The sequence below is a fragment of the Harpia harpyja genome, chromosome 1, assembly GCF_026419915.1.
Source record: "Harpia harpyja isolate bHarHar1 chromosome 1, bHarHar1 primary haplotype, whole genome shotgun sequence".
NCBI lineage: Eukaryota > Metazoa > Chordata > Aves > Accipitriformes > Accipitridae > Harpia > Harpia harpyja.
The window spans coordinates 29868115-29893193 of record NC_068940.1 but is presented as its reverse complement, the minus strand read 5'-3'; the positions used below and the strand labels follow the sequence as shown (position 1 = coordinate 29893193).

At 60.0% G+C, this 25079-nt stretch overlaps 1 protein-coding gene across 4 annotated transcripts; it reads left to right on the top strand.

Annotated features, from left to right (window-relative positions):
* The first annotated feature begins 2803 nt into the window (after nt 1-2803).
* On the top strand, nt 2804-24896 carry DNMT3B (DNA methyltransferase 3 beta). Of its 4 annotated transcripts, none has more exons than XM_052783329.1 (19): nt 2804-3194; nt 7214-7358; nt 8081-8190; nt 9477-9629; nt 10092-10283; nt 11822-11980; nt 12781-12888; nt 13874-14015; nt 14410-14538; nt 14995-15039; nt 15371-15450; nt 15737-15849; nt 16233-16416; nt 16671-16755; nt 17289-17434; nt 17591-17681; nt 17954-18102; nt 18748-18833; nt 21649-24896. In XM_052783329.1, the coding sequence occupies exons 1-19, from the start codon at nt 3090-3092 to the stop codon at nt 21788-21790; spliced, it is 2364 nt and encodes a 787-aa protein (XP_052639289.1). In that variant the 5' UTR covers nt 2804-3089; the 3' UTR covers nt 21791-24896. The 4 variants fall into 4 exon arrangements, with proteins under 4 accessions (XP_052639289.1, XP_052639269.1, XP_052639258.1 ...); XM_052783309.1 differs by having other exon boundaries at nt 17193-17434; XM_052783298.1 differs by lacking the exon at nt 2804-3194 and adding an exon at nt 3556-3885 and having other exon boundaries at nt 17193-17434.
* The last annotated feature ends 183 nt before the right edge of the window (nt 24897-25079 follow it).

The following is a 25079-nucleotide window of genomic DNA, read 5'->3' as shown; positions in this document are numbered from 1 at the left end:
TGCTTTCCCAAATTTGGAAAAACAAACAGGAGTGAAATCTATTTGCTCGGTTTTAATCTACTCGACAGAGTTGCAAATTAGCTTTAGGTTTATGCGGTGTGTATTTATTTGAACTGTAATCTCCTGTGTTCCCGAAGGCTTATCCAGACCAGGTTTCTCGGCTCCTCTTGTTCACTTGCAGGGCTTTTTTTGCACGTGCAGCCACATTTTTCATGCTTGTGTTTTGCAGGGTTGGAGGGGTGGTCTGGGGGAACCTGCTGTACAGGCCTTGGGCTGGTCCAGGCACTTCCCGCAGGGTTCGGATACTTTGGCTAACTAACTCATTTTTCCTCCTGGCTTTGAAAGCTTATTTCTGTCACACCAGGATAATCATATTCCTTCTTTTTACTGTTACAGAGTTTTCTGCTGGATCTAGGAGTAATAGCAAGTGAGCAGAGAAGATTATACCCCACGTGGACTCTGGATGCTTTGTCTTGGGCAGGAGAGGCGCAGGCTGTTTTCCTCATCCCCAGCACAGCCCTCACAAGTGTCTTGCCTCTGTACGGGAACGGGAGAGAACAAACAAACAAAAACTGACTGTAAAACTTGGGAGGCTTTGTCTGCCCGCACCACGCCACGCTACGAGGGGCACAGTGCTGATGGAAAGCCGGTGGGCAGAGGGTGGCTCGGCAGGACGAGGGCTCTACCCGGCCCCGGAGTGCCCCTTCTCCTCCGGGGGGGCTCCTCTACCGCGGGGGCTGAGGTGCGAGGTGGGGGGCTCCGAGGGCCGAGCCCCGCGGGGATGCTGAGCCCCGGGGGGATGCCGGGCACTGCGGGCGACACCGGGGCGCCGGCGGGTACCAGGGGATGGGGAGCCCCGGGAGGGTGCGAGACATCAGGGGGGCTGTGGAGCCCCGGGAGAGGGATGCTGAGCCCCGGGGAGGGAATGCGGGGCACCGGGGGTGGGGTGGGGGGGTGCGGGGCACTGGGCCATGCGAGGTCCCGGGCGGTGCAGAGCAGCGGGGGGATACCGGGGCGCCGGGCGTGCGGAGCCGCGGTTGGAGGATGCGGAGGCCCGGGGGGGTGCCGGGCCGCGAGGGTGCGGGGCACTGGGGGCATGCGGAGCTGGGGGGGGGTGGGGGATACAGGGGCACCGTGGGTGCGGAGCCCCGGGGGGTGCGGAGCCCCGGGGGAATGTAGGGCGCCGGGGGGGGCCGCGGTGCGGTGCGGGCCCCGCGCTCCCCTCCCCTCCCCCGCCGTGCGGCGGCGGGGGCGGCGGCGGCGGAGGAGGAGGAGGAGGGGCTGCCCAGCACGGGCAGGGTTAAAGCGCCATGTAACCGGAGCGCGGGGCTGTCGGGGGCCGGCCGCGGCGCGGGAGGCGGCGGCGAGCGGCGGCACGGCCCCGCTGGACGGCGCGTCCCGCCGCAGCGCAGGTGAGCGTGGGGCCGGGGCCGGGCTCCGGGATGGGGGACCGGGACGGGGGACCCGGTACCGGGGCCGGTCGGGCCGGAGCCGCGGCGCATCCTCGTGGGCGGCTTTGTTGTGGGCGGCGGCGGCGGCGGCGGCGGCGGGGGACAATGGGGCGGGCGGGGACGCGGCACCGGGCGCACCGGAGCGCGGCGGCGGCGGTGGCGGCTGCGGCGGGAGCGACCCGGCCCCGGCCGGTCGGGCGGCCCCGCGCTCGGTTCCCGGGGGCTCGCGGCGCTCCGCCCCGGGGGATGGGGGCGACGGGCCCCGCCGCTACTTGTTGCCGGCGCTCGGCCCTCGGGAAGGGTTTTTTTTTTTTGGGGGGGGGGGTTCGGTGCGCCCGCAGCCCCGGGCAGGGCTCCCTGCCGGTCCCGCCCGCTCCTCCGGGTCCCGTCGCAACTTTCGGAGTTTCCCGCGGAGGCGCCGCGGCCGCGTATCCCGGGGGCGCGTCCCGGGGCTGTCACGGCGGGGTCGGGCCGGGCGCCGGGGACCCCCTGCGGCCCGGCGATGCCGGGACGGGCAGGAGAAGCGGGGCAGGGGCAGAGCCCGGGGCCGCGGCGGGAGCACGGCAGACCCCCGGGGCCTCGGGTTCCCGTCGGTGAAACGGCGAGCGATGGCTCCGGGGCGGGGGAGGCTCCGGGGAGGGTTTGGGGCGGGCTGGGGTTACCCTGCTCGTGGCTCGGCGGGCCCCGGGCAGCGCCGCCCCCCGGGCAGGGGGGCCCGGGGAGGGTTTCCGGGAGCCCGGGATGCGGCGGCAGCGCTGCCGGGGCTCAACACCTTTGTTTTCGGTTCTGGGGTCGGGGATCTGTCAGTGCCTCTTGCTTTTTCTCTCTTCGCAGGAAAGCAGCTCCCGGCCGGCGCCTCGGGCGCGAAGTCTCCCCGGGGCTGGGGACCGAGGGGAGGGGGCGGCCGGAGCCGGGGCGCGCTCAGCTGCCAGGCACCGGCCCAGCCGGCAGGTACCGACCCGGGGGGAGCTCTGCCGGCATCCTCCTCCTCCTCCCGAGCCCGGGGAGAAGCTCCGGTGGAGGGAGAGGCAGGGGAGGGAGAGCATCGCAGAAAGAGAAATGACCTCCGGAGCGGCCCCACCGGGGGGCTGAAGTCCCAGGAGTCCGGGGGAGAGGAGCAGCAGCGGGTGGACACCCGGGGCGAGCGCCGGTCCTGGGGCTCTCGCCGGTGTGCCGCACCGACCTCCCTCGGAAAGGAAGGGGGCAAGAAAAGGAGCCAGGGGGCCGGAACGTGCTGCCCCTCCAGCAGGACTTGCCTTTTCTGCCTCTGTCTCCCGTTTCCTCGTTTGTAATGAGACGAGGGGCGATAAGCCAGCGTGTCCCGGCCCCCGGCTCTGGGGAGGGCTGGAGGCTTGCGCCCCGCTGTACGGGGCCAGGCGGGGGGAGATGGGGACAGCGAGGTGTCAATCGTCATGGCTTTCTGTCCTCTTGTGCAGGGGAAAGATGAAGCGGTAACCGCTCCGGACGGAGGACCCGCCACCGCTGAGCGAGACCCAGCTGCGCGACGGCAGAGCCCCCGCAGCCCCCAGCCCTGCCCGCAGGCAGCACCGGCCCGGCCGCCTGCTCCACGGCGGGCACGTCCCCGGGCAGGGGGCTCGGGAGAGCCAGCGTGGCTCGTCTCAGCGGGACGTGACCGAGATGAGCATGGTAAAGAGCCTAGAGCGGCTGGAGCAGCGGCTGGCTGTGATGGTGGCTGCCCAGGAGACTTCTCAGGCCTGGTCTTCACTGGGAGAGGAGGGGCCGGTTTGTTTTTTGTTTCTTTTCTTTCAACCGAGCTTTGCTGAAAGGCAGCGGGCGACGTGCCGGAGCCTGGGGGTGGCCGCAAAGGGCTGCTGCGGTCCGGCGGGGGAGCGGAGCGGGGCAGGAGAGGAAACGGGGGGAAAATGGAGGGAAGTGCCGGAGCGCGGGAGCGCGGCGAGAGCCGGAGAGGGGCCAGGCACAGGAAACGGGCAGGGGAGGGGAGAGCCTGCCCTTCTTAATGAGCATATCTGCCAAAATGGGCTCCCTTTCTTACTAAACTGCCAACCCAGCAACTCTTTTCTTCCCAGGATTAGAGGGAAATGTTCAGTTTGGGGAGAGTTAAAGGCCATTTGTGTGCGCGATAGCCCAGAGCCAGCCTGGAGGGAGCGAGCCCCGGCCATTGGGGTCCTTTATTTCTTTTTGTTATTCAAACAGGGCTTGGGTGATGGCTGCCATCCCAGCCATCATGTAAAACGCTTCCCTCCAGCCTTTTGATATGCATGCCCCTGTCTGGAGGCAAAGTCCGGCTGTCTCCCCTGCAATCTCTCCACCTACTGGGGAAACGCACCTGATAAGGGCCAGCCTGTTTTCTCAAGAAGGAAAACTGAAACCAGCCCGAGCCAGGCTGGGGGAGCAGCCCCGGGCCCGGGGGCAGCGGGGTCCGGAGGCAGGACCCTGCCGGGACACCTCGCAGGTGAGCGCAGCCGCTCTGCTCTGCTCGCTCCGGGGCAGCCGGCGAGCTCGGCCGGGCAGGGACCGGGAGTCTCTCTAAGCAGTTAAATATTGTGGCACGGTCTTTAACCAGTTTGGCAAACCTTAAAGAAACTGGTATTGCAAAACTAGGGCGGGATCCGGAGTCAGCGGGTTCATTGTCTCGGTGCGGTATCGCTGCAGGGCACGTCCTGGTCACCAAGCAGTGTCGGGGCTGCCGCTAGCACCCATCTCTTGGGGAGCTTTGAGCATCGGAGCTGGAATCCTGCATTATTTTGTTCTTCGTGGGTTCTTCTACGAAGCGTATGGCTGCAGCGCGCGCCTGTATGTTTGCAGTGCATTAAGCAATGCAAACACTGCGGTGCTGTTTTTCTCCTCCTCCCGTGAGACAGAACATGTGAGGGGAGTGCTCTGTTTCTTATTATTTTCGTAATGCCCTGTGTGCACATGTTGGTGTGCGTTTCTGCGAGGGGAGGCGAGGACAAAGAGCCGAGCCTTCCTCCCGAGCAGGAGGTGGTGAGGCTTGCGAGGATGGTGGCTCCTGCGAGAGATCCTTGGTGGTCGGAGGGGTGGCGGGCCGGACGGCCCTCTTCAGCAGGCAGGACGCTCTCGGGCGTGCGGCCTCATTGTTTGGCGCAGAAGGCAGCGGCTGTAGGAGAAGGGATGCGAATTGCAGTCCCGCTGCCTAGGTGTAGGTTTTTGGGAAAGCGAGACTTTAACTTGCTTTGTAGTTTGGGTCGTGGTGCGATGTTCCCTCTCCTGCTTGCGTATCAGAGGATGGTGACGGGATGTCCTCGAGTGATCTCGGGTGGTGCAGCTGGAGAAGTGCGTGGAGCAAGCGGTGCGTGTGCTCCTGCATATCCGCTGCTTGCTCCTGCACGTATGCTGCAGGCCCTGCCTGCACCCAGTGAACTAAAATGCTGTGCTTACACCAGTGCCTGTGGCCAGGTCCCACGGACCGGCAGAGCTGTGGCGTGTGCTCTCCAGCTCTGCCAGGGAGCAGTACCTTCCAAAGTGATAACTCTTTTTTCCCACTTTATAACTGGAACAAAGACGATGTCGGAGCTCCCTGAGCACGTGGCAAAGCTGAGTGTGGCACATCTGGTGCTCAGTCCTGGCTGTGTATCCTGGGAAGACCTGGCCACTGTGTCACCCCCCCCCCCCCCCCGCCTCCCCAGCACAGAACTGGCCAGGACACGCTTGTCCGATCGCCTGCTGTGGGCTGGCCGTGCCAGACATGGGGTAGCCCTGGGGCTGGGAAAGGAAAAGCCATTTTGAGGTGCAAGTTTGAACCTTCTGGGCTCAGGCTCCTCTCCGAGGCTCGCAAACAGGCTCTCCTGACAAAGGACCGAATGCAAAGGTCCTCTGAAGGTCCTGGCAAGGTTTTGAGGGTGCAGATGTTTTGCAGGGCTGGCAGGTGGCCGTGCCTGCTCCTGTTCTCCCTGGATCTTACTAGCCTCACGCTGCCCCATCTACCTGTCCCCAGCCTCTTCTCTGGGTCACCCTCATGCTAAGAGAGCAGCATATCCTCTCACACCTATGGATTTGCAAGTGAGATTCACTATTTTTTTGGTGAGATTTGCTATTTTTTGTGGCAGCATCGCTGCTGGCTATGATTGCTGCCGTTCTGCAGCATCACAGGCTGGGGAGGGGGAGCAGACCCTGGAGGAGCTGACAGGGCTGTGCTGCGCCGGGGCATATTGCTGCATCCGAGAGCATCCGGGGCCGGCATGCATGGGGCTGGTGTGTGGGACTGGCCGCCCGGGCCGGGGGCAGCCCAGCGAGTCTGGGCAGCTCCCAGGAATTGTTCGTCGGGTCTGGGAGCAGATGTGCTGCAGCAGTGGGATTTCTGCACACAGCTGTAGGGATTTATGCAGCTTTAGACTCCCTCTGGTGCCATTCCTCTCCTTCTCGTCCCTTTGTTGAGCAGACATGTCTGGGGGTTGGGGGGAGGCAGGACGTGCACCCAGGGGCTCTGCCTGCGGAGGTGGGCACCGGACACCTGTTTTCCTAAGTGTTTGGATGTTACCAGGGTTTTAACGCTGCCCTCGGCATCCAAAACATCAAATCCCGACTGGTCTTTGTTTGTCAGAGGTGCTGACAGATGATCTCAAAGCAGAAATCTCAATTGTTAGGGAAGCAGTTGGAGGCGATGCTGAGCGAGAGCGCCGGGGAGGGGATGGCGGGGCTGGAGCCCGGGGTCTCTATGGGGCTGGGGTGGGGGTTGCTTTTGCTTCCTAACAGGGCCTTAGGTGGGTAAAGCCCTGCCTGCTCCTTAGCTCGTTGAGCTGAGTTAACGTGCTCCTGAAATGACTGCGCTGGCAAAGGGGCAAGTTGCAGCACAGATCCATAGCCCAGCAATGAGGCAGCTTCGTTAGTGTAGTCCCGGGTGCCTCTGAGAGAGTCTGGGAGCTTCCACTTCCGAAAACAGGATCCAGGGAGGGCACCCGAGGGAAGGCAGAGGCATCTGGGCGCAGGCAAGGTCTGCCCCACCTCTCCCGGGGGGGACGCCTGGCCGGGCTTTATCTGCACAGCAGCAGCAGCTCCCGGGGCGGGGGGGGACGCCGGCACTCGCTTCCTCTGGCCCCCCCGGGGCAGGGGGTGGTGGTCCGTGAGCGTTGCCAGCACAGACCCCTGCCCTGCCCCTTCGCCCCGGTGTGGAAGGGGGAGTCAAGGCCGGGAGGGGTGGGGGGAGCGGGGGGCAGGAGGAGTTTTCTCCCTTTGGGAGAGTTAAACTCACTGCAGGCGCCAGGACTTTGCCCCCCGTGGCGAGCCGTCTGCCGTGTCCCGCTGCTGCTGTAACAGCCCACCCACTGCTGGGTGTGCTGGGTAGCCAGAGCACGGTGAGGCTGGTGCTGGGGGGGTGTGGGATGTCCCCTGGTTTCTGCAGGGTGGCTGGGAAGGGCAGCTCCCCTCTGGACAGGCTCTTGAGCCGTGGCCGGGAGCGTGCCGGCAGAGCCAGCCCGGGCTGGGCAGCACCGAGCCCCGGAGCGCTCCATGGCGTACGGATGGCAGGGCTGGGCCAGCGCAGCCCTGGAGAAAAGCCCTGGTGCTTCCCCAAGGACAAGCAGGTTGTGTCTGGGGCCTCTCATTTGCTGGAGCTGGTGGATCTTCAGGGCCACCACGTTTGTGGGGAGGTTTTGTCCAGGTCCCCGTTAGCTCCCAGTACCACTCCAGATGTGCGTCTCCAGTCAGACCCCTCTGCTAAGGGCATGAGAAGTTGTGGCTGGCTTGAAGAGCTTACGCTGTCCACTTTGCCTTCCCTGGGGCTTTCTGCTTGGCTAAATTTCCTTTCCACTCTGGTTCCACAGGCAACCATGAAAAAGGACAAGAGCCACGGCCGGGATGAGGCAGACTGCAGGGCAGAGCTGATCCTCATCAACGGGGACTGCACCGATCCTCCTAACGACGAACCCCCCCTTCTTCTGGAGGCGAATGGGAAGCCCAGCACTCCAGGTGAGTCTTTCTGCGCCATGCCCGATGTGCCATGCCCAGGATGCACAGGGGTGCAGGGGGCCAGCGGTCTCCCAGCCGCTGTCCTGAGGGCTTGCCGGGGGGCTGCAGCATCGTGATCGTGGCCGGGGTCCCTCCGTGACTCTGCTGGGTTTCTGCTTTTCGGCGGCACATCCAGGTCATGGCGACAGAAGCGGTTGTAGAAATGGGTGCCATGCTGGGACGCTGGCTCTGCCCCTTGATGGTTTAACCCCCCAGGAATGAGGGAGGCGGGGAGTCCCCCCCTACCTGAGGAGCGCCGCCAGGCTGCGTCACAGCTCCTGGGATACTCTGGTCGTGGTCCCCAAATCCCACCTCTGGGGTTCGTGAGGTCCTGCTGTAAAGGAACTGGTGGCAAGCCCTGAATAGCAGGCATATGGTTTCCTTATGCCTCTGTGCTTTCGGGAATGAAAAAGGTTATAAGAAGGTCCCCACACGTGCTATTAGAGTCGCTCCCAGTTTTGGGGGCAGGTGGGTGATCTGGGACTGCCAGCGTCAGCAGTACTGTGATGGGGAGCCTCGGGGACATCGCTTGTCTTCTGCTCTCGGCCGCATTTCTCCAAGATGAGGTTTCGGTCTCCTCAAATCACGCCTTGCTGCTCGGAGCAGTCACGGGTGGAGGCGTGCGGGGGCACGGCCAGGACAGCTCACGGAGCCTGAGGCTGCTCTGCCTTGTCCCTGCGCAGATGCTGGGGGCCTGGGGCTGCCGTCCCTGAAGAACAACAAGAAGGTGAGCAAGGGAGAGCTCTCCAAGGAGGACCTGTCCTGGCCGCTCGCTCTCACGGGGGCACAGGAGGTAAGTGCTTGCCAAGGCTGCTCTAAGACCTTGCCGCCCAGGCGCTTTGTGGGCTGTCTGCGGGGGGCAGCTGGTGCCCGCGACCCTCGCCCGTTCCCTGCCAGGGCGGCTCTCGCACTCGGTGCTGGGGGAACGGTCCAATGGCAGATGCAATATTCATTTACAAGCATAATATTTGTTTTAATTTTTAAATTCCTGATTTACGTTACGTCAGCAGCAGCAGGAGGGTGTGGTGCGTGATGCAGCAATGCCCACTACGTGTTGCAGCAGTCTCATAATTATTATGCTCATATTTTCTTTAAATAAAGTCTTGACCATATTGGTGAACTGAAGCATCTTGCGTCTCCCACTCTTAGGGTGGCCTGCTTTTAGCTGCTTTGGGGCTGGATCCCAGTTTTGCTCCACGCCCCGCCCCCCCCCCCCCCCCCCAGCCTTTTTTGTTGACTAGGTTGACAAACCTCCAGGGTCTGGAAGCATTTTTGCCTTCTGGCTTTATTGTTTTGACTTTGAAATAAAACCCCAAGGTTGGAGATCTGCCTGTGATGAGGCAGCTTCCAAAAAAAAGAGCCATAAATCCAACTGTGGTGAAAATTCTGCTTTCCCACTATGTCTGGTTCAGGGGCTCTTCACTTGCAAAATCTCATTTCATTTTGAAACTCTGTTATGCCGGATGCAGGAAACATGCCTGGGTTAGACTGTTTGTAAACTGCGGCTGCTGAAACCGCAGGGGAAAGGCTGCCCTGGGTGCCTTCGCAGGGCTGGGCTGTGGGAGGGAGTGCACCCACACCTGTGTGAGAGCACCCACGCGTGTGTGAGCGGGCTGCCATGCCTGGGACGGCTGCTCCGCCGGGGTCTGCGGCTCTCCCGGTGGCCGGTCCTCCCGGCTGCTGGCTCCCGCTGCTCTCGGTCGCACCGATGTGGCTGTAGCTGCGAGGAGGGAGGGTGTAGGAGGGTATAGTCGAGGATGCACATGACAGCTGGAAACAAAAGTTGATGTAAGCAGCCGCTGGTGGGTGCTGGGTGCTGGGTGCTGCAGCAGGGGGTGCACCTGAGCACGGCTGTGCAGCCCAGCAGAGATGCTGTGAAGTGCGTGGTCGCACCAAGGGGCTCAGCCCGAGGTGCTTCTCGCAGCCGTCTGCGCTCCTCTTGCCTTCCCCGTGTCCCCATCCCCAGGGCTCCGGCGCTGCCGGTGCCCAGCCCTGAGGAGCATGGGCTGTCCGTGTCCCCGCATGCCGCTGGCGTGGGGAAGGCATCCGTGCCACGGCACCTCTCTCTTCTGGTTGCAGGTGCGGCCCCGGGGCAGCGCTGGTTGGGAGAGCAGCCTCAGGCAGAAGCCCCCCGTCCGCCTCATCTTCCAGGCAGGGCAGACCCGGCACGAGATGAAGATCAAGGAAACAAACAGTGTGGAGACTCTCAGGGACCTGCCAGCTCCCCTGCGGGTGAGGGTCTGCGCGGGGCCAGGGCTTCCCTGGAGCTCCGGAGATCTGCATTTCTGCTGTGCCCTGGCCAAGTGGCTTCAGACATGTTGCAGCCTCTCTGTGCCTCAGTTTCCCCTGGGAGAGTTGCGGGGGGTATGTGCTGTTGCTTGCCCCTGCTGTGAACTAACTGGGTGATTTGAACACCCTGGGATGACTTGGGGAGAGCAAAAGGGAAGAGAGCAAGCGGTGCACCGTTTTCTGTGTGCCTTGCAAGTAAAAGCAGAGCAGTTCTCCCTCAGACGCCCCAGCCCTGGGCTCTCCCCTCCGTTCCCAGCTGTGGCAGTGTCCCTGCTCCCTGGCTCCCTCTCTCCGCTCTCCAATCCCTGTCTGTGGGGCTGGGGGTGACGTGGGGCAGGTCTCTGCTCTCCCCTGCCCCTCTCCCTCTCCCTGCCACACTAACGCTCCGCTCCCTCTGCTCCGCAGAGCTCCAAGCGGCGCTCGGCCGCATCCATCCCCATGACCACCATCGACCTGACGGAGGAGGACTCCCGGGACTCGTCCCGCAGCAGCAGCACGCTCTCCGGCAGCAGCTCCCAGGAGGGCCAGAATGGCTCCACCGAGCTGGGGGCCGAGGAGCCGGAGAGCAGAGACGTGGGGATGGCACTGGAGTACCAGGTACGGAGGGGCCAAACTCTGCTCCTGCACTGAGATCCTGTGCCCGGGACGGTGCGGGGTGAGGACGAGCCTTCCTGGCTTGTCCCAAGCCTGCAAGCAAGGGGACCTTCTGGAAACCTCACTGCTGCTTCTCCTGCCTCCTCTTCCCTGCCTGCCCTTCCCTGTGTGTCCAGTGTGTGATGGTGCCGGGCTGTCCCCGTCCGTCGGGCAGCAGCAGGGTCGGTGCTGTGCAGGGACCAGCCCTGCGGAGCCACCTCCTGTGACACATGTGGGGCTGCAAAACCTCCAAGGGCCCCCGAGAGACACGTGCACGGCACACGCCGAGCTGGCAGCCGAGCCATGCCCTGCCGAGACAGGCAGTTGCATGTGCAAAAAATGTTTCTGTCGGGGGATGCTGGAGAGAAACGAAGCTGCTGGAGCTGCAGAGAGTGATTCAGTGCCTGCGGGCGGCAGGGCAGGGCCCGAGACTTGCAGGAACTGGGCAATTGCATCTTGCTGCATAATTAGGTGCCTAATTGCAGAACAAAGCTGGGAAGGAGGGCTCTGCAGGCTTGAGGTGACTGCTCCTGCGCGAGGTCCCTCCCCAGGCACAGCGCCGTGCCGGCGTGGCCCCCGTCAGGCTGCCTGTTGGCAGCCCTTGGCGTGGTCACACCAAAATTCCCAGCTTTTCTTTTTCTTCTCTCTGTTTTTGCTCTGCCCTGTGGGAACAAGAGGAGGGTGGGCGCCCTCTCCCTGGGGTGCAGCCAGACGAGCTGAGCCGCGAGCCCTGTGAAGGTTGTGCCAAGGAGCAACCCCGTCTGCTTGGGGAGCCCAGGGAGCAACCTCGGTGCAAAGTCCTCCCTGTGGCAGGCAGGGCACGTAGCATCCCCGGCTGTGCTTTCCACATCCCTCGGCCTGGGCCGTGCCTCGAGGCTCGGCAGCAGCACGCAGTGAGCCAAGTTCTCCCAGACAAACGTGGCTGCGACGGGCGAGGGGATCAGGAGAGTCTGCCTGCGCTCCCTGGAGCGGCCGCCCGCCCCGTCTTGCCCATTTCCATCCCTGGGACTGCTGCAAGCCCTTCTGTGACAGCTGGAGCTTCCTAGCTGCTGGTTTGTGTGGGTGCAGGAAAAGGCATCCCGGTATTTGCAGAGACCCCGGGAGGGCAGGCAGGAGTGGGCACGTGCGGGCGCCGGTGCCAGGAGGGCTGTGCAGGACAGAGCACGCACCGCGCCGTGCGTGCCAGGCGCTGGGCTTGGCGTGGGGCTGGCAATGCGCAGACCTTCCCGCCGAGCTCCGGCGTGGTGCAGGGCTGGGAGCCAGCACTGCCAGGGCTGTGTTGTGCCATTTTTTTGAGGGAGGGGGGTGCAGCTTTTGGAGATTATTGCGCAGAGGTCCACGCGTGTGACTTGACTCCAGCGGGTGACACACATGGCCGAGCGGCTCTGCAGGGTGCTCCGTGGCTGTTCCCCCACGCTCCAGGGCTCTCCTGCAGAGCTGCTCGGATAAAATGGGGGCCGCGTGCTTTTGGCTGATCTGTGTTGGCCTCTTTTTGCTTTCAGGACGGGAAGGAATTTGGAATTGGGGAGCTCGTCTGGGGAAAGATCAAAGGTTTCTCCTGGTGGCCTGCGATCGTCGTCTCCTACAGAGCCACGGCCAAGCGCCAGGCTGTCTCAGGCATGCGATGGGTGCAGTGGTTCGGAGACGGGAAGTTCTCTGAGGTAAGCCTGCTGCCTGCCCCTGCCTGCGCCCGGCTTCGCCCAGGCTGGAATCCCCTGCCCTGCGCATTTCTGCCGCCTGTCCCATTTTTGGGGCTGCCTCTGGGGTGTGTGTGCGCCCAGCTGCAGCCTCCCTGGGCAGGGACCCCGGTGTTTAGCATAGTCAGGCTCTGGCATGCTCTCGTGGCTCCCACGTCTATAACTAATGGCTGGTTACCATAAGTTGGTGACAGGATCCAGCGATGGGGATGTCTGCGCGGCCCCTTCGCAGGGTTTTGTCCAAGCCCTGGTCTCTAGGGCTGCCCCTGTCGCTCCCTGCCTGGTGAGGGATGCCCTCCCAGAGCCCCATCACCCCTTGGCCGTCCCGTGCCTCCCCTGGGCTGCAGGCAGGAGGGAGGGAAGTGCCGTGCTGTGCCGTGCCGTGCCGGCTGTGCCGGCAGAGGTGTGGTGCCAGCAGAGGGTGCAAAACACCCGTCCTAGTCACAAATGCAATGGTTCTAGTCATGAGTGCAATGGTCCTAGTCATGAGTGCAATGCCACCACCTCTGCCCTCCTCCTTCTGCCGCTGGTCGCCCTCTGCAACGCTGATGCTGGCCTTCCTCGCATGGCTGCACGGTGCAGACGAAGCCCCAGCGGCGTGACACGGCTGCAGCCCAGCACCCTCGGCTGCAGCGTGAGAGCCGTGCTGGCAACCGCTGTGCTGCAGGGCCGGGTCTGCGGCGCGGGGTCACGGTGCCGTGGGGGACGTGACTGAAGCGAAGCATGCCTGTGCCTGCTGGTAAGCTTTTGTTGCTCTCTCCCAGGTTTCTGCAGACAAGCTGGTGGGACTGATGGCCTTTAGGCAGCATTTCAATTCTTCCACGTTTAATAAGCTGGTCTCCTACCGACGAGCCATATACCATGCCCTGGAGGTAACTGCGGAGCAGAGCTGGGGTTGGATGGATAAGGTGCCAAGTGAAGCGGCCGGGCTCTGCGGGGGGCAGTGGGGGGCAGGGAGAGATGAGGGATGCATCCCAGGTGCCTGCAGAGCTCGGGCAGTGTGTGGGGAGGTGGTTGGGGCCGGGGCTTCGCGGTTCTGCCGCTGCACGTTGCTCTGCTTTGCATCTGGATAATGCCTGTGAATCACCTTGAGAGCGATCAGTGAGGGAGCTCCTGCAACAATCCAGAATTAATCTTTCCCCCATCTGCTGGGCTGATGTGGACAGATGTCTGTAGGAAACCCCTCCTTTCTCTGCTGGGACTATTTCCAAGTGCAGCTGTGGGGCCAAACTCTGCTTATCCCAGGGGATTCAGGAGTAACTGCTGCTGCTCCAGGGTCTCGCTGCTCCAGAAACCCCCCCGGGCCGGGCTCTCTTGGGGGGCTCTGACGTGCGGCAGCGTCGGGGTTGCAAGGCAGTGTCATGCTTGCAGGAGGTGTCCTGGGCTGGTGCCTGATGACCTTTGCAGTCTGGGCTGGCACTGAGCACCCCGTGGGTCTGATCCCCATCCAGGGGATGCACCACACTCCGGGTTGCGGTGCTGCAAACCCACAGGCACCTCTTCTTCTTCTGCCTTTTCTTTGCTTTCTGTTGCTTGCCAGGGAGCAGAGTCTGGGCAAGAGCTGGGGCTGGGCTGTCCCTGCTCCCAGCTAGGTTGGGGCTGGTGGAGGACAGACGGGCTCATTGCAGGGAGGGGAGGCACAGGAGTGTGGCCGAGGGCACACCCAGCGCCGGAATCCGGCAGCTGCCGCTGTGCCGGGATGCCGAGCCCTGCGCGCGTGTGTGCATGGTGGGGAGGGGGCCTGGGACCGCGGCCGTGGCAGGCACGTGGGCCATGCACGCTGCAGCCGGGCTGCTCCCCGGTCGGGGGACCAGCCCCGGTCACCCTGGCCCACGCCGTCCCTCTTTTTCTCGGCAGGTTGCCCGGAGCCGGTCGGGGAAGACGTTTGCAGCCGCCCCTGGGGAGTCCCTGGAGGAGCAGCTGAAGCCCATGATCGACTGGGCGCTCACCGGCTTCAAACCCTTGGGCTTCAAGGGACTGAGACCACCCAAAGCCTCAGGTGAGGTGGTGGCAGGAGCTGGACGTGGGGCTGGTGTGGGCAGCGGCCACCGGTGCCGAGCCGCTGCGGCCGGCCCTGGCCGAGGCTGCTTGCCCTCTGCCGCAGCCGTGCTGGCCCGGTCCCGAGGTGGCCCTGGGGCTCCTCACTCCTCACTGGGGTCCCCCCCCAGCAGCACTGCAAACAGCCAGAGTAAAGCACCCTCAAAGCCATTGCTCCTGGAAGTCAATGACCTGGCTGAGCCTCGAGCCATGCGTGGGAAGCCCGGGTGGTCAGGAGGGGCTTTGCTTTTGGCTGCGGTGGGACCTGGCAGGGCTTAGCAGGAGATGTCCCCCTGTGCCCTGGGGAGCTCCCGGGACCGGAGGCTTGTCCCCAGGGAGCCACCTTTCCCTTGCAGAGAACGGGGCCCTGAGGAACGGGACGGAGGAGGTGCTGTCCCTTGAGCAGTGCCCCCCCACCAAGAGGCTGAAGACCAACCCCTGCAACAACAGCAAGGAGCAGCGAGTGGAAGAGGACCAGACCCGAGGTAACCGGCAGTGAGAGCCGGGGAGCAGCATGGCCTGGGCTGTGCATCCTGAAAAAGCACCGGGAAACTTCTGGGAAAGGGGTCGGCTCTTCCCCAGGGGCCGTGAGCTTGGTTTCTGAAGGCAAAAGCTTTTGTGGTCTCCTGTTGCTCACTTGTGCCTTACGAGACACCAGCAAACCCAACTGTAAGCCATGGTGCCACAAGCTGGGCTCCCTTAATTGCTCAGCTTGGAAATGATCTGTGTGTTGCTACTTTGAGCTTTAGCTCTAATATCTCCAGCAGTGAAAGGACATGGGTTTTGCACCAAAATATGCCCATGGCCTGCCCTCTCTGTGCAATGCTCAGCAAAGCTGTAGCAGTTTTAATGCAAGAAATAAGGCATCTGTAAGTAGAGTGCATTTACAGTTTGTTACATAAGGAATGATAAATCTCTCTTTTTTTTTAAATTTTATAAAGAGCAAATGGTTTCCGAAGTTACGAACAACAGTGGGAGTCTCGAAGGTAATCAATTGCCCTGCCTCTCTTGGGAAAAGGTGTGGGGCTGATGCAGGTGCTTGCAGCCAGCACTAGGCAAAGATCGCGGGTCCCTTTTTAACGGCACCGTGCAGAAAGGGGGAAGGTGCTGTGATTGCAGATTACTGGGCCTCCCTTGGCGTGGAGGGGGACAGGCGGGGGCCTGTTCCTGGGGGAGCCACAGCTGCATCTGGACCTGCAGGCAGTTCAGACGAGAGGCTCCAGCCTCTGCAGCCCGCGGTGGGGAGGAGGTGCGGGGTCTGCGCTCCTGCATGGAGCTCCTTACCCCGGAGTGAGCGGAGCTCTCTCTGTCACACAGACAGCTGTTTGTCCTGTGGGAGGAGAAACCCGGCCACCTTTCATCCGCTGTTTGAGGGGGGCCTCTGCCAGACGTGCAGGGTAAGTGCCGCCGTGCCGGGACTGAGCGGGAGTCTAGGGCCGGAGGATGGGGAGCAGAGTCCAGCCCTGTTGGGACAGGAGGGGTGACTGTGGCAGATCCTGGCCATAGCTGTATCCACCACGGGGCTGTCCCTCGGCATGTTCTCTCCACTTGAAGCACTGAGGATGTGCGCCTCTGAGGTCTCAGCATGCACCGCGGACGGAGCAAAGCTGTGTTCTCTCTTCATCCTCTGAGCACAGATCCTGATCCTCTGTCCCTCTCTCCTCCCGGCTGTCCTTTTGCTAGGATAGATTCCTGGAGCTCTTCTACATGTACGACGAAGACGGCTACCAGTCTTACTGCACTGTCTGCTGCGAAGGCAAGGAGCTGCTGCTCTGCAGCAATGCCAGCTGCTGCAGGTGGGCCCCGTCTCTGCTTCTCTGGCTGAGCTCGCAGCAGAGCTCCTGGGGAGCCACAAGCAAGCAGGGTTGTGTGTGAGCCTGGGCAGGGCACTGCACTGGCACCCGTTTGGCCGCCACACAGCACGTCCCAGCACAGCCCACCCATCCCCACTGAGCCACTCTGCACCTGAATAAGCCCTGGGGACGATGGCAGAAGCTTTACCTGTGCCTGGGTCACCAGCTTGTGTTAGCAGCCTAAAAAACGAGGATACTGCATAGAAAAACATCCTGCAAAGTGGGGTGGGGGCTCCGGTGCATGGCAGGGGAGAGTGCAGGAGAGGCTGGGGTGACCCAGAGGGGTTTCTGGAGGTGACGGGCATGAGGTGTTGTGGTTTGGGCAGGTGCTTCTGTGTGGAGTGTCTGGAGGTCCTGGTGGGGCGAGGGACGTCGGCCAAGGCAAAAGAGCAGGAGCCCTGGAACTGCTACATGTGCCAGCCCCAGAGGAGCTACGGGGTGCTGCAGCGCCGGCAGGACTGGAACACCCGTCTGCAGGACTTCTTCACCAGTGACAAGGGACAGGAATACGTAAGGGCTGCGGGCAGGCGAGCCCAGCGTGCTGGGCTTTGGAGGAGAGGGCTGCAGAGGGCAGGGTGAACGGCTCAAAATTCCTTGGCCCTCTGCCTTGGTCTTGCTCATCTACCCTCTCCATGGGTGCTGGGCTCTTGGCCCTGCAGATGCTCCCCTAAAGGTGGAGGCGATGCCTGTAGAGCCAAGGTTTGGCCTCAGAGCATCGCAGCACTGCCCAGAGCTGGGGCTTCATTGCTGTCCTTTCATTGCAGGCTGCACCCAAAATCTACCCAACGGTCCCACCAGCGAAGAGGAGACCCATTCGAGTGCTCTCTTTATTTGATGGCATAGCAACAGGTGAGGCACTGGAAGAGCGCTGTCCTGGTGGCTTGCGGCACTGGATGTCAGAGATGAATAGTTTCATGGCCTCAAACCTGTCTCTGAAAGCTTGGTGGGGAGAAGGGGATGAGGGGCAGGGGGATCCCTGTCAGAAGGGAATGAGGGCAGGGGCTCCCCTTCCTGCTGGACAGGGCTGTGGAGGACGGAGGGGTGGAGAGGTGGAGGGAGGGCATGCTGCACAGAGTGCCATCTTGGATGGCTGGTTTCACTGAGAAGCAAGAGCTGTGGGAGTGCTGGTAACCTGGCCTCTGGTAAAGAAGTGCCTGAAGGCAACTGGTTTGACTCAGTTCACTCAGCTCTGGAGTTCTTCTTTCTGGGAGCAAACCTGCCTGGAGGAATGGGTCAAAAAACGTAGTTTGCTCCTCCAAAAGTCCTGTGTGACTGCACCCACCTAGGACATGCAAGAGTCGCCACATCGAGCTTCTGTGCTGACGAAGGAGACTGGGACACTAAAGAGAGCAGTGCAACCTCAGACCTCTGTCCCTTGGCAGGATACCTGGTGCTGAAGGACTTGGGCATCCAAGTGGAGAAGTACATTGCCTCAGAGATCTGCGAAGACCCCATTGCTGTGGGCACCACGCGGCAGGAGGGCAACATCACCTACGTGCACGACGTCAGGAACATAACCAAGAGAAATGTGAGCGCTGCTTCTGCGGGAGGGCTGGGGAACGTGGCACCACGGCCACGTGGGTCTCGCCTCACCAGGTCTGGGACGGGCTTGCCCCCCACCCTGCCAGGGCGGAGAAACCCACTTATGTGGCATATCCTAACTGGGTCTGTCTGTTCGCTCTAGATTGAGGAGTGGGGTCCTTTTGACCTGGTGATTGGTGGAAGCCCCTGTAACGACCTCTCCCTTGTCAATCCAGCCAGGAAGGGGCTGTATGGTAAGGCTGCTTTGCCTCTGCAGGGCTGGGTACCCCCGGGGTGTTCCCGGGGTGCAGAGCCACCTTAAAGTCCAAGGAAGTGGTTCAGCCCCAGTGTGTGTTGGTGGTGGCTCCCCTCTGAGCTGCAAATCATCCATCTGCAAAGCACAGGCTGTCTCCATGCCATCACGGTGGGGAGGGCAGCCAGGTCTCTGGACCCATGCCCCCCGTGCTGCAGCTGGTCCCAACCTCTTGCCAGTCCCAACCTGCCGCTCCGGCTTTCTCCCTTGTAGAAGGAACCGGGAGACTGTTCTTCGAATTTTACCACCTGCTCAACTACGCCCGTCCCAAGGCGGGAGAGGAGCGCCCCTTCTTTTGGATGTTCGAGAACATGGTGGCCATGAGGGTCAACGACAAGAGGGACATTTCTCGGTTTCTGGAGGTAGGGATTGCTGCTGGCTTTGGGAGAGGCGTCGGAGCAGGAGACCCTTGCTGGGCTGTGCGAGGTGTGCCGAGGCTGTGAGGGTCTGGCTGTGGTTTTGTATGGCCCGACACTGGAAAACCCCAGGCCTGATGCACACGCCAGGAATCAACTTTTTAGTCTTGGCTCTGGAATCCCCTCTGGCTTTCAGCAGGTTAACCCTGAGCACTAGTTCTCCAGGGGAAGGTTTTTGCCAGCCTTGCAGAAAGCATCTGTTCAGAGCAGTGCCTGTTAGGGAGAGGGAGGTCAGGGACTGGAAAGGATTTTTAACTCTCTGGTAGCCAAGGTGGGCTGTGGGTCAGCAGGGACCCCCGTGTGTAAAAAGTCCCACCAGAGGCTGATGGTCCTGATCCTGGCGCGGAGAAATCAGCACTGAAGCATGCTGTGATTTTCATTAGCTGCTGGCCACGGCTATGGCGTGGGAGCTCACGTGGCCGACCAGACTGTGCTCTGGTGTGGAACAAGGGTTTGTTGGGGCTACATCCTTAAGAAGATTTGCTGAAGACTGAAGTCCCTGCAGTGCAGTGGAGAAGGGCTTTCCACGCAGGAGAGGGCTGAGCCCATACCTCCTCTAACTTTTATTTTTCCCCCTCTCGTGGCCTGCAGTGTAACCCAGTTATGATTGATGCTATCAAGATATCAGCTGCCCACCGAGCACGCTATTTCTGGGGCAACCTTCCAGGCATGAACAGGTAATCCTTTGCTGTCATTTTGAATCTCTCACTGTTAGTTCTGTTTTGTGGTGCTTGTGTGGTTCTTCTTTCCTCCTTGGCCCTAAGCCCAGCTCCTGGGAGCTGAAGAGCTGCAGCTCCCATATGGTGCAGTTTCCCTGCGGTGATGTGCACATGATAATGTGCTTGCTAATGAGCAGTGATGAGACTGTGGGAAAAGTATAGCAGCATCCCCTGCCCCGGACCTGAAGCCTGTAGACGGGAGTGACAGGGCTTGTGCAGGATGCTGTGTGGTGTGTCTAGCTTGGGGATACATGTGCACCAGCCTTTAAGACCCAGGCTGATGTGGGGGTGCTGTATGGCAGCCCCGTGCCCTGGTCAGTGCCGTGCAGGGGTTTGCTGGAGATAAACCTGAGCAGCCGCCTTGGCCGGGGCCGCTCAGCCCGGTGCGGCAGCACAGGGAAGCTCACGCTACAGCAGGCGGCTGCTGCGGCAAAGCACGACTGCTCTCCTCCAAACTTTGTTCACACCTCGTAGCACCCCGAATTCATGGCAAAACACAACAGAAGGACTTGGAGTAGATTAAAATCCAATTACTAGCAGTTCTGCACACCAAATACTCCTAGCAACAAAACCCAGAGTTTTCTCACAGAGAACGCCTCAGCCAGTAAACACAGACTGGGTTTAAATATTTTCGCTTGTTTGTATTCAAATTGCCAGTATTTGTTGGGAGTTAAAACGAATTAAAGCAGAGCTAGAGGCATGTAGGTATTTGAAAGTGAAATAGCAATTACCAAGCCTTTGTCCTGTCATGCCATTTGAAATGGCACTTGAACTTTCATCTGATTGTGGGGAGGCGGAAGCCCCAGCGCGATGACTCAGAGCTATCTCCATGAAATAGCCTGGGGCGATGCTTGCAGAGGTGCCTTGCTGAGCAGAGGCAGGCAGGATGGCAGGGGCACAGGGCTCCTTCAAAAGCTTTTTACCAAGAAAAGCTACGGAGTGCACTGGGGAAAGGGGGTTGGCACTGCCCGGCCCTGTTAGGAATGGCTAATGAGGCCAGCGATACCGTTCCGGCTGCTACAGGGCTCTGACCGTGCTGGGGAGCAGAGTGCCTGTCCTGTAGGAGACTCCTGAAGTTCTCCCTACTTTCTGGGTGGCTCAGGAGGGGTGCTGCCCTGGGGAGAAGGGCTCCTGTGCCCGCCCTGGGAGGACCTGCTCTGGTCTGGCATGCGCCAGAGCGGGCAGAGGTGTGAGTTTATGGCGAACGACCTCTTAATGACTTGGTGGTTCCTTGGAGAGTGATCTATTGACCTCAGCCAAGCAGGAGAGGCTGCACGAAGACTTGACACGCAGAGCTGGGAGGAGGAATTTTCTATTGTCTTTAGATATTTAGCATTTGCATTTTACTCCCCACATTCAGTGCTAGCGCTGATTCCCGGCTGAGGGATTATTGATGGCTCTTCTGTTTTGCTTTTTATTTTCCTAATCCAGTTTTATAATAGAGACAGCATGCTAGGGTCTTAATCCCTGCCAGCATCTCCCTTTAACTGGGGAACCTGAGCTCTGCTGGGGTGTGTTCCCAGGGGCATCGGCTGCTGGGTGTGCTGGTGGTGGTGGGCTGGGACCCTGCTGCAGCTCACAGGATGGCAGCGCTTCTGCTCCCTCCAACGAGAGTCCGGAGCAGCGATGCTCTGGTATTTGACACTTCTGCTCCAGCCTTTGAGGCAGGCAATCTGTGGAGGTGGCTGGTATTTCAGTAGGAGAGCAGTGGGTGGATGTAGGAGAGGGCATTGGTGGGATGAACACATCACTGTATGCTTCAGGAAAGCATGGCAGACCTGCTGCGTTTCACTTGATGGGCTACACATCGGGGCACTTGGGTAAGACAAGAGCCCTGTACTGCATCCTGGATGTGAGAAAATGTCTCTTAAATTTCAGTAAGACTCAAAACCTGAGATGATAGTGACCACCCAGGGCTGCTGCTTTCCTGTCAACTTCTCAGGGTGTACATCAACATCTCTTGCCTGCCCAGGGGCACTGGTGTTTCAGTACAGTGTACATCACTGCAGCTTAGCAGCTTAGTGGACTCCAGAGCCGTAACAGAAAATTTTAGCATTGCTGGTGGTTAATTTTGGCTGCCCTCACTTCAGTATCTGTAAATGCGCTGGTGCTGTGAGCCCCCGGAGCCGGGGCAGCTCACTGTTCTCTGCCCACAGGCATGTCCAGGGTAAGAGGTGTGTGCACATATTTGCCATGCGTAGACTTCCACGAGCCAGCAGGTGCAGCGCAGGGCTCCTTCATTCCTGCCTTAGCTCCCCGGGATGGGTCACATCCCGAGTCTGCAGCTGGGTCTGGGCACTTGGTCCCCGTCTGCAAGCAGGTTATGTTGTATGGTACAGATAAGCTTGCACAGATAACGCGTGGGATGATTTGTCAGGCTGCCTGTGTCTGCAGGAATGGGGCCATGGGAGATGCGGGCACTGCTCTGCTCTGCTGCTGCCTGCTGCTGCCCTGGGGCGAGTCTGCCTCTGGCTCTGGGCAGAGCAGGAACGACTGCGTCGCCTTTCCCGAACGCTCTGAGGGGGGGGTGGAAAGTGATACATGGTTCGCTTGCTGCCGCTCTGGGAAAGAGCTGGAGGAGAGCACTGACTCTTAGCAGTGAGAAGCTTCTGCTCAGCAAGACTGTAAAACACAGGCTGGGGCTTAGGGGAGCCCCGGGCTGGCCGCGGGGACGGGACAGAGGGATGCTGCGTCCTGGCTGCAGCCGGTGGGCGCCGGGGGAGCGGGACAGCCACCAAGCCTCATTCACCCCTCTTCTGCTTCTGCTCCGCAGGATCTTTGGCTTCCCCCTCCACTACACAGATGTCTCCAACATCGGCCGCGGGGCTCGCCAGAAGCTGCTGGGGAGATCGTGGAGCGTCCCCGTCATCCGGCACCTCTTTTCCCCGCTCAAGGATTACTTTGCCTGCGAATAGCAAGCCGAGCGTCCCTCGTCTCTCTGGTAAAGATGCACAGCTCCGCTGCTGTGGCGGGAGAGGGACGGGCACGGCCGCCAGACTCTGCCACGGCACCATTCCTCCCCGGCCACATGCTGTGGGAAGGCAGCCTGGCCCTGCAGGGAGAGCTGAGGAAATGTCTTTAACCAAAGAACCTGGCAGGGTAACTTTTCTTTAAAGGGACTAACGGCAGTGATACGTAGAAAATGATGGACAAAAGAGCTTTAATTACCCAGTGCAGGAAGCTCTATGCATAACTGATGAGATGGGAAGTCTCTTCCAGAGCATTAAATATTCCGTTTTAGCCTAGAGCTGGAAAGTCACAACTTGCTGAGCAGTAAGTGTGGAGGCAGCTGCCGGGGTGCTGCAGGCAAACTTGAACTATAGTGAATTACTGCTTTTCCTAAACAAACAAAACCTCTCTTGAAGCAACTGCCAAAAATCCCCAAACTGTAGCAGCAGGTGTAAGGGACCCTGGTCAGGTTACATACACTGAACATGCAGGATACAGAAACCAAATCTTTTTTATTTTTAAGACTTTTTTGATGAACTTTAATTTTGTTGTTTAACGTCTATTGCTGCTTTAAGGCATTACATAAGAATGTGGAGATTCCTAGACCTGAATGTAGCTGAAACTGAACTGTGAGGTGATAGAATTACTTTTCTAGCTAGAACTAAAGAAATATTGTTTTATACATGTTTGGCTGTAGTTTACAAATATTCACTACTTCCTTTTTAAAGCATCTAAAACTTTTTCTTACATTTTAAAATCCTGCTGAGTGGTTTGAAAGCTTACACAGTAATCAGAGCAGGGAGGATTTGGGCTCCAGTGTCCATAAAGGAAAATGTTCTCTGAGCATTCATTTCCCAAATGAATGTGTGTGTCGGCAGGAAGGATAGCGTAGTGGTCAACGTCATCTTCAAAATACAGTGCCCCAAATGTCATGTACGATGTCACAGACCTGAGCAGTATTGCCAGTGCGTTAGCTGTGGTGCAGGGGGTTTCCCTGCAGGGAAAATCCCACCCGGCCCTTGGGGCTGTGGGGTCCAGGAGCGCAGCACTGGCCTCACCCCGCGCCCATCCTTCTCCGTGGGTAGGGGTAGCTGACCCCGCGGCGGCAGCGAGGTGGGAAAGCTGCTGCGGCCGGGGGCTGTGCGTGTCCCCCTGCTGCAGGCACTGCCTCTGGGGTGGGGGGCGTGTGCCAGGGGCAGAGGCAGATCCTGGGGGTCTGCAGGCAGGGGCTGTACTGTACCTCTCCTTCCCTGCGTGGCCGTCTCCCCCTGCATGGCTGTGCACAGAGGTGGGATGCCGCTGGTGCTCATGTGCCCAGCCTGACAGCACCCTGGGGGGCTCCTGGGGCCGTACCCCCAAACCAGGAGCTCCTGTGGCCACCGCCATGCTCACTTTTGATCGCCCTCCTCCACTCCCTAACTTTTCCAGAGTGATTATCTCGCTGTCCGTGAAGTCCTGGGCGTTCTGTTCCCATGGCCAGCATCCGGGGGGATGCAGGTGTGTGGGCAGCAGAGCCCATCCATCTCTGCCAGGTTTTCCGTAGCCACGGGGCTGCTGTCCTGGCCGGCGTCTCATGGGGACTCTTGACTCCAATGCACATTTCAATGCACTGAAACAATTCGTGATGTTCCCCCCTGAGTCCCTCTTTCCTCCCCTACCTCTGCTGTTCACTACAAACTGTTGCCTGGGTCTGGCAGAGTCCTTGGGTGCCTTCTCAAAATTAGGCATGTATGTGCAAGGTGTTTTGTGTTGGGCCAGCCCTTCACTGGAGGCTGGGCTGTCTCATGAGGTGTTGTACAGCATCAGTGGGAAATGAGAGCTTCTCTCCTGGCTCCTTCTACCTCTCTGACATGCGGGGACCCCCTTGCACCCCCCTCACGGGCGGTGGAGGACGGCAGCCTCCCCGGAGGAGGGAGCCTCCCATTTTCCACTCTTGTGTGCAGCTTTCCACTCCGTGCCCATCCCCAGGCTCTGAAGACCATCTTCTCTCGGTCTCCAACCCAAGGCCACACTCGGGAATGGGCAGGAAGGGAAGCCCAGGTGAAGTTTAAAAGCTTTTTTTCCTTGGTCCTGCCCGGAGGTTACTCTTTAAAGTCTTCCCATAGGGGTTCGTTCTCAGTGACGCGCGTTCGAGCCGCATGCCTCAGTTAAGAAAACGCTGGAGAAAGCCAGGCGGTCTCCTGCGTGTCGCTGCTGGCATCTGCAATGCTCGGCAAGTGCTTGGGGACAAGTAGTACCCTCTCACCACCTTTGTCACCAGACCCCCGACTGGGAAGGTGGCGGAGTGGGTTCTGCGGGTGCTGGAGGGGTTCGCGAAGCCGCGCCGGCTGGTGTCGGACCCCTCGCCAACCTCTGATCCTTACGCCCAGCCTGGATCCAAGTCACAACACTAATTGCTCCGCCCAGCTCCAGCCGCAGTTCCCGTTCGGAGCCTGACGCGGGGCCTTGGAGGGGTGACAGCCATCCTCTGCCTTGGGATCCTCTGATGGTTTTTATTTTTCCAAACTGGGCTAACACGTAACCTCCACTCCACGGCATCTCTTAATTTCATACTCCAGATCTCACATCCTTTCCTATCTGATCAAAAGAAAAATAAATAGATGAGAAAAAAGAGGACTCTGGGAAAGTAAACAAAGATAAAAGAGGAATGAGAATTGTCTTGGCATTAAGCTTACTTGATAAGAATTGTAGTAGACAAGTCTTCCTTGAAATATTTTTCCCTGTAAAAGCTGCCTTTTACTATGTGTTTATAAAAACATTGTAAGGAGAGGTAGATTTCAGAAATGCCTTTTAAATACTTTTTAAAGGTTTCTAACTCTCCCTGGTGCTATTTTTTTAGGTTAAGGATTTTTGATGTCGAAAGTCTTGCGGGTTTTTATACAATCTTTTAAAAATAAAGAAGTGTATCATTTTGTTGAACACATTTCATATGCTTTTTGTATCGGGAGGGCGAAAACTCAAAACTGTGCCTCGTTGATGCAGTTTTACTGATTTTCGTGCGGGAAAGAAAGGGGATCCATGTCAACGGCTTACCATTTATGGCCGTCTAATTAAAAAATAAGTATTTCTGTATGACCGGGCAGTCCTCCTTTGGTAAACTCGTCCTGTGCAAGAGAAGGGGGTTCCACAGAGGGACGAGTGGCACAGGAGATGAGCCGGGCTGCCCGTGGAGGTGACAGGCCCGGCACAGCGGCCCCGGCGGAAACCGGTACGCCTGACACCACGGTAGCCGGGCCGCGCCCGGCTGTGGCGGGG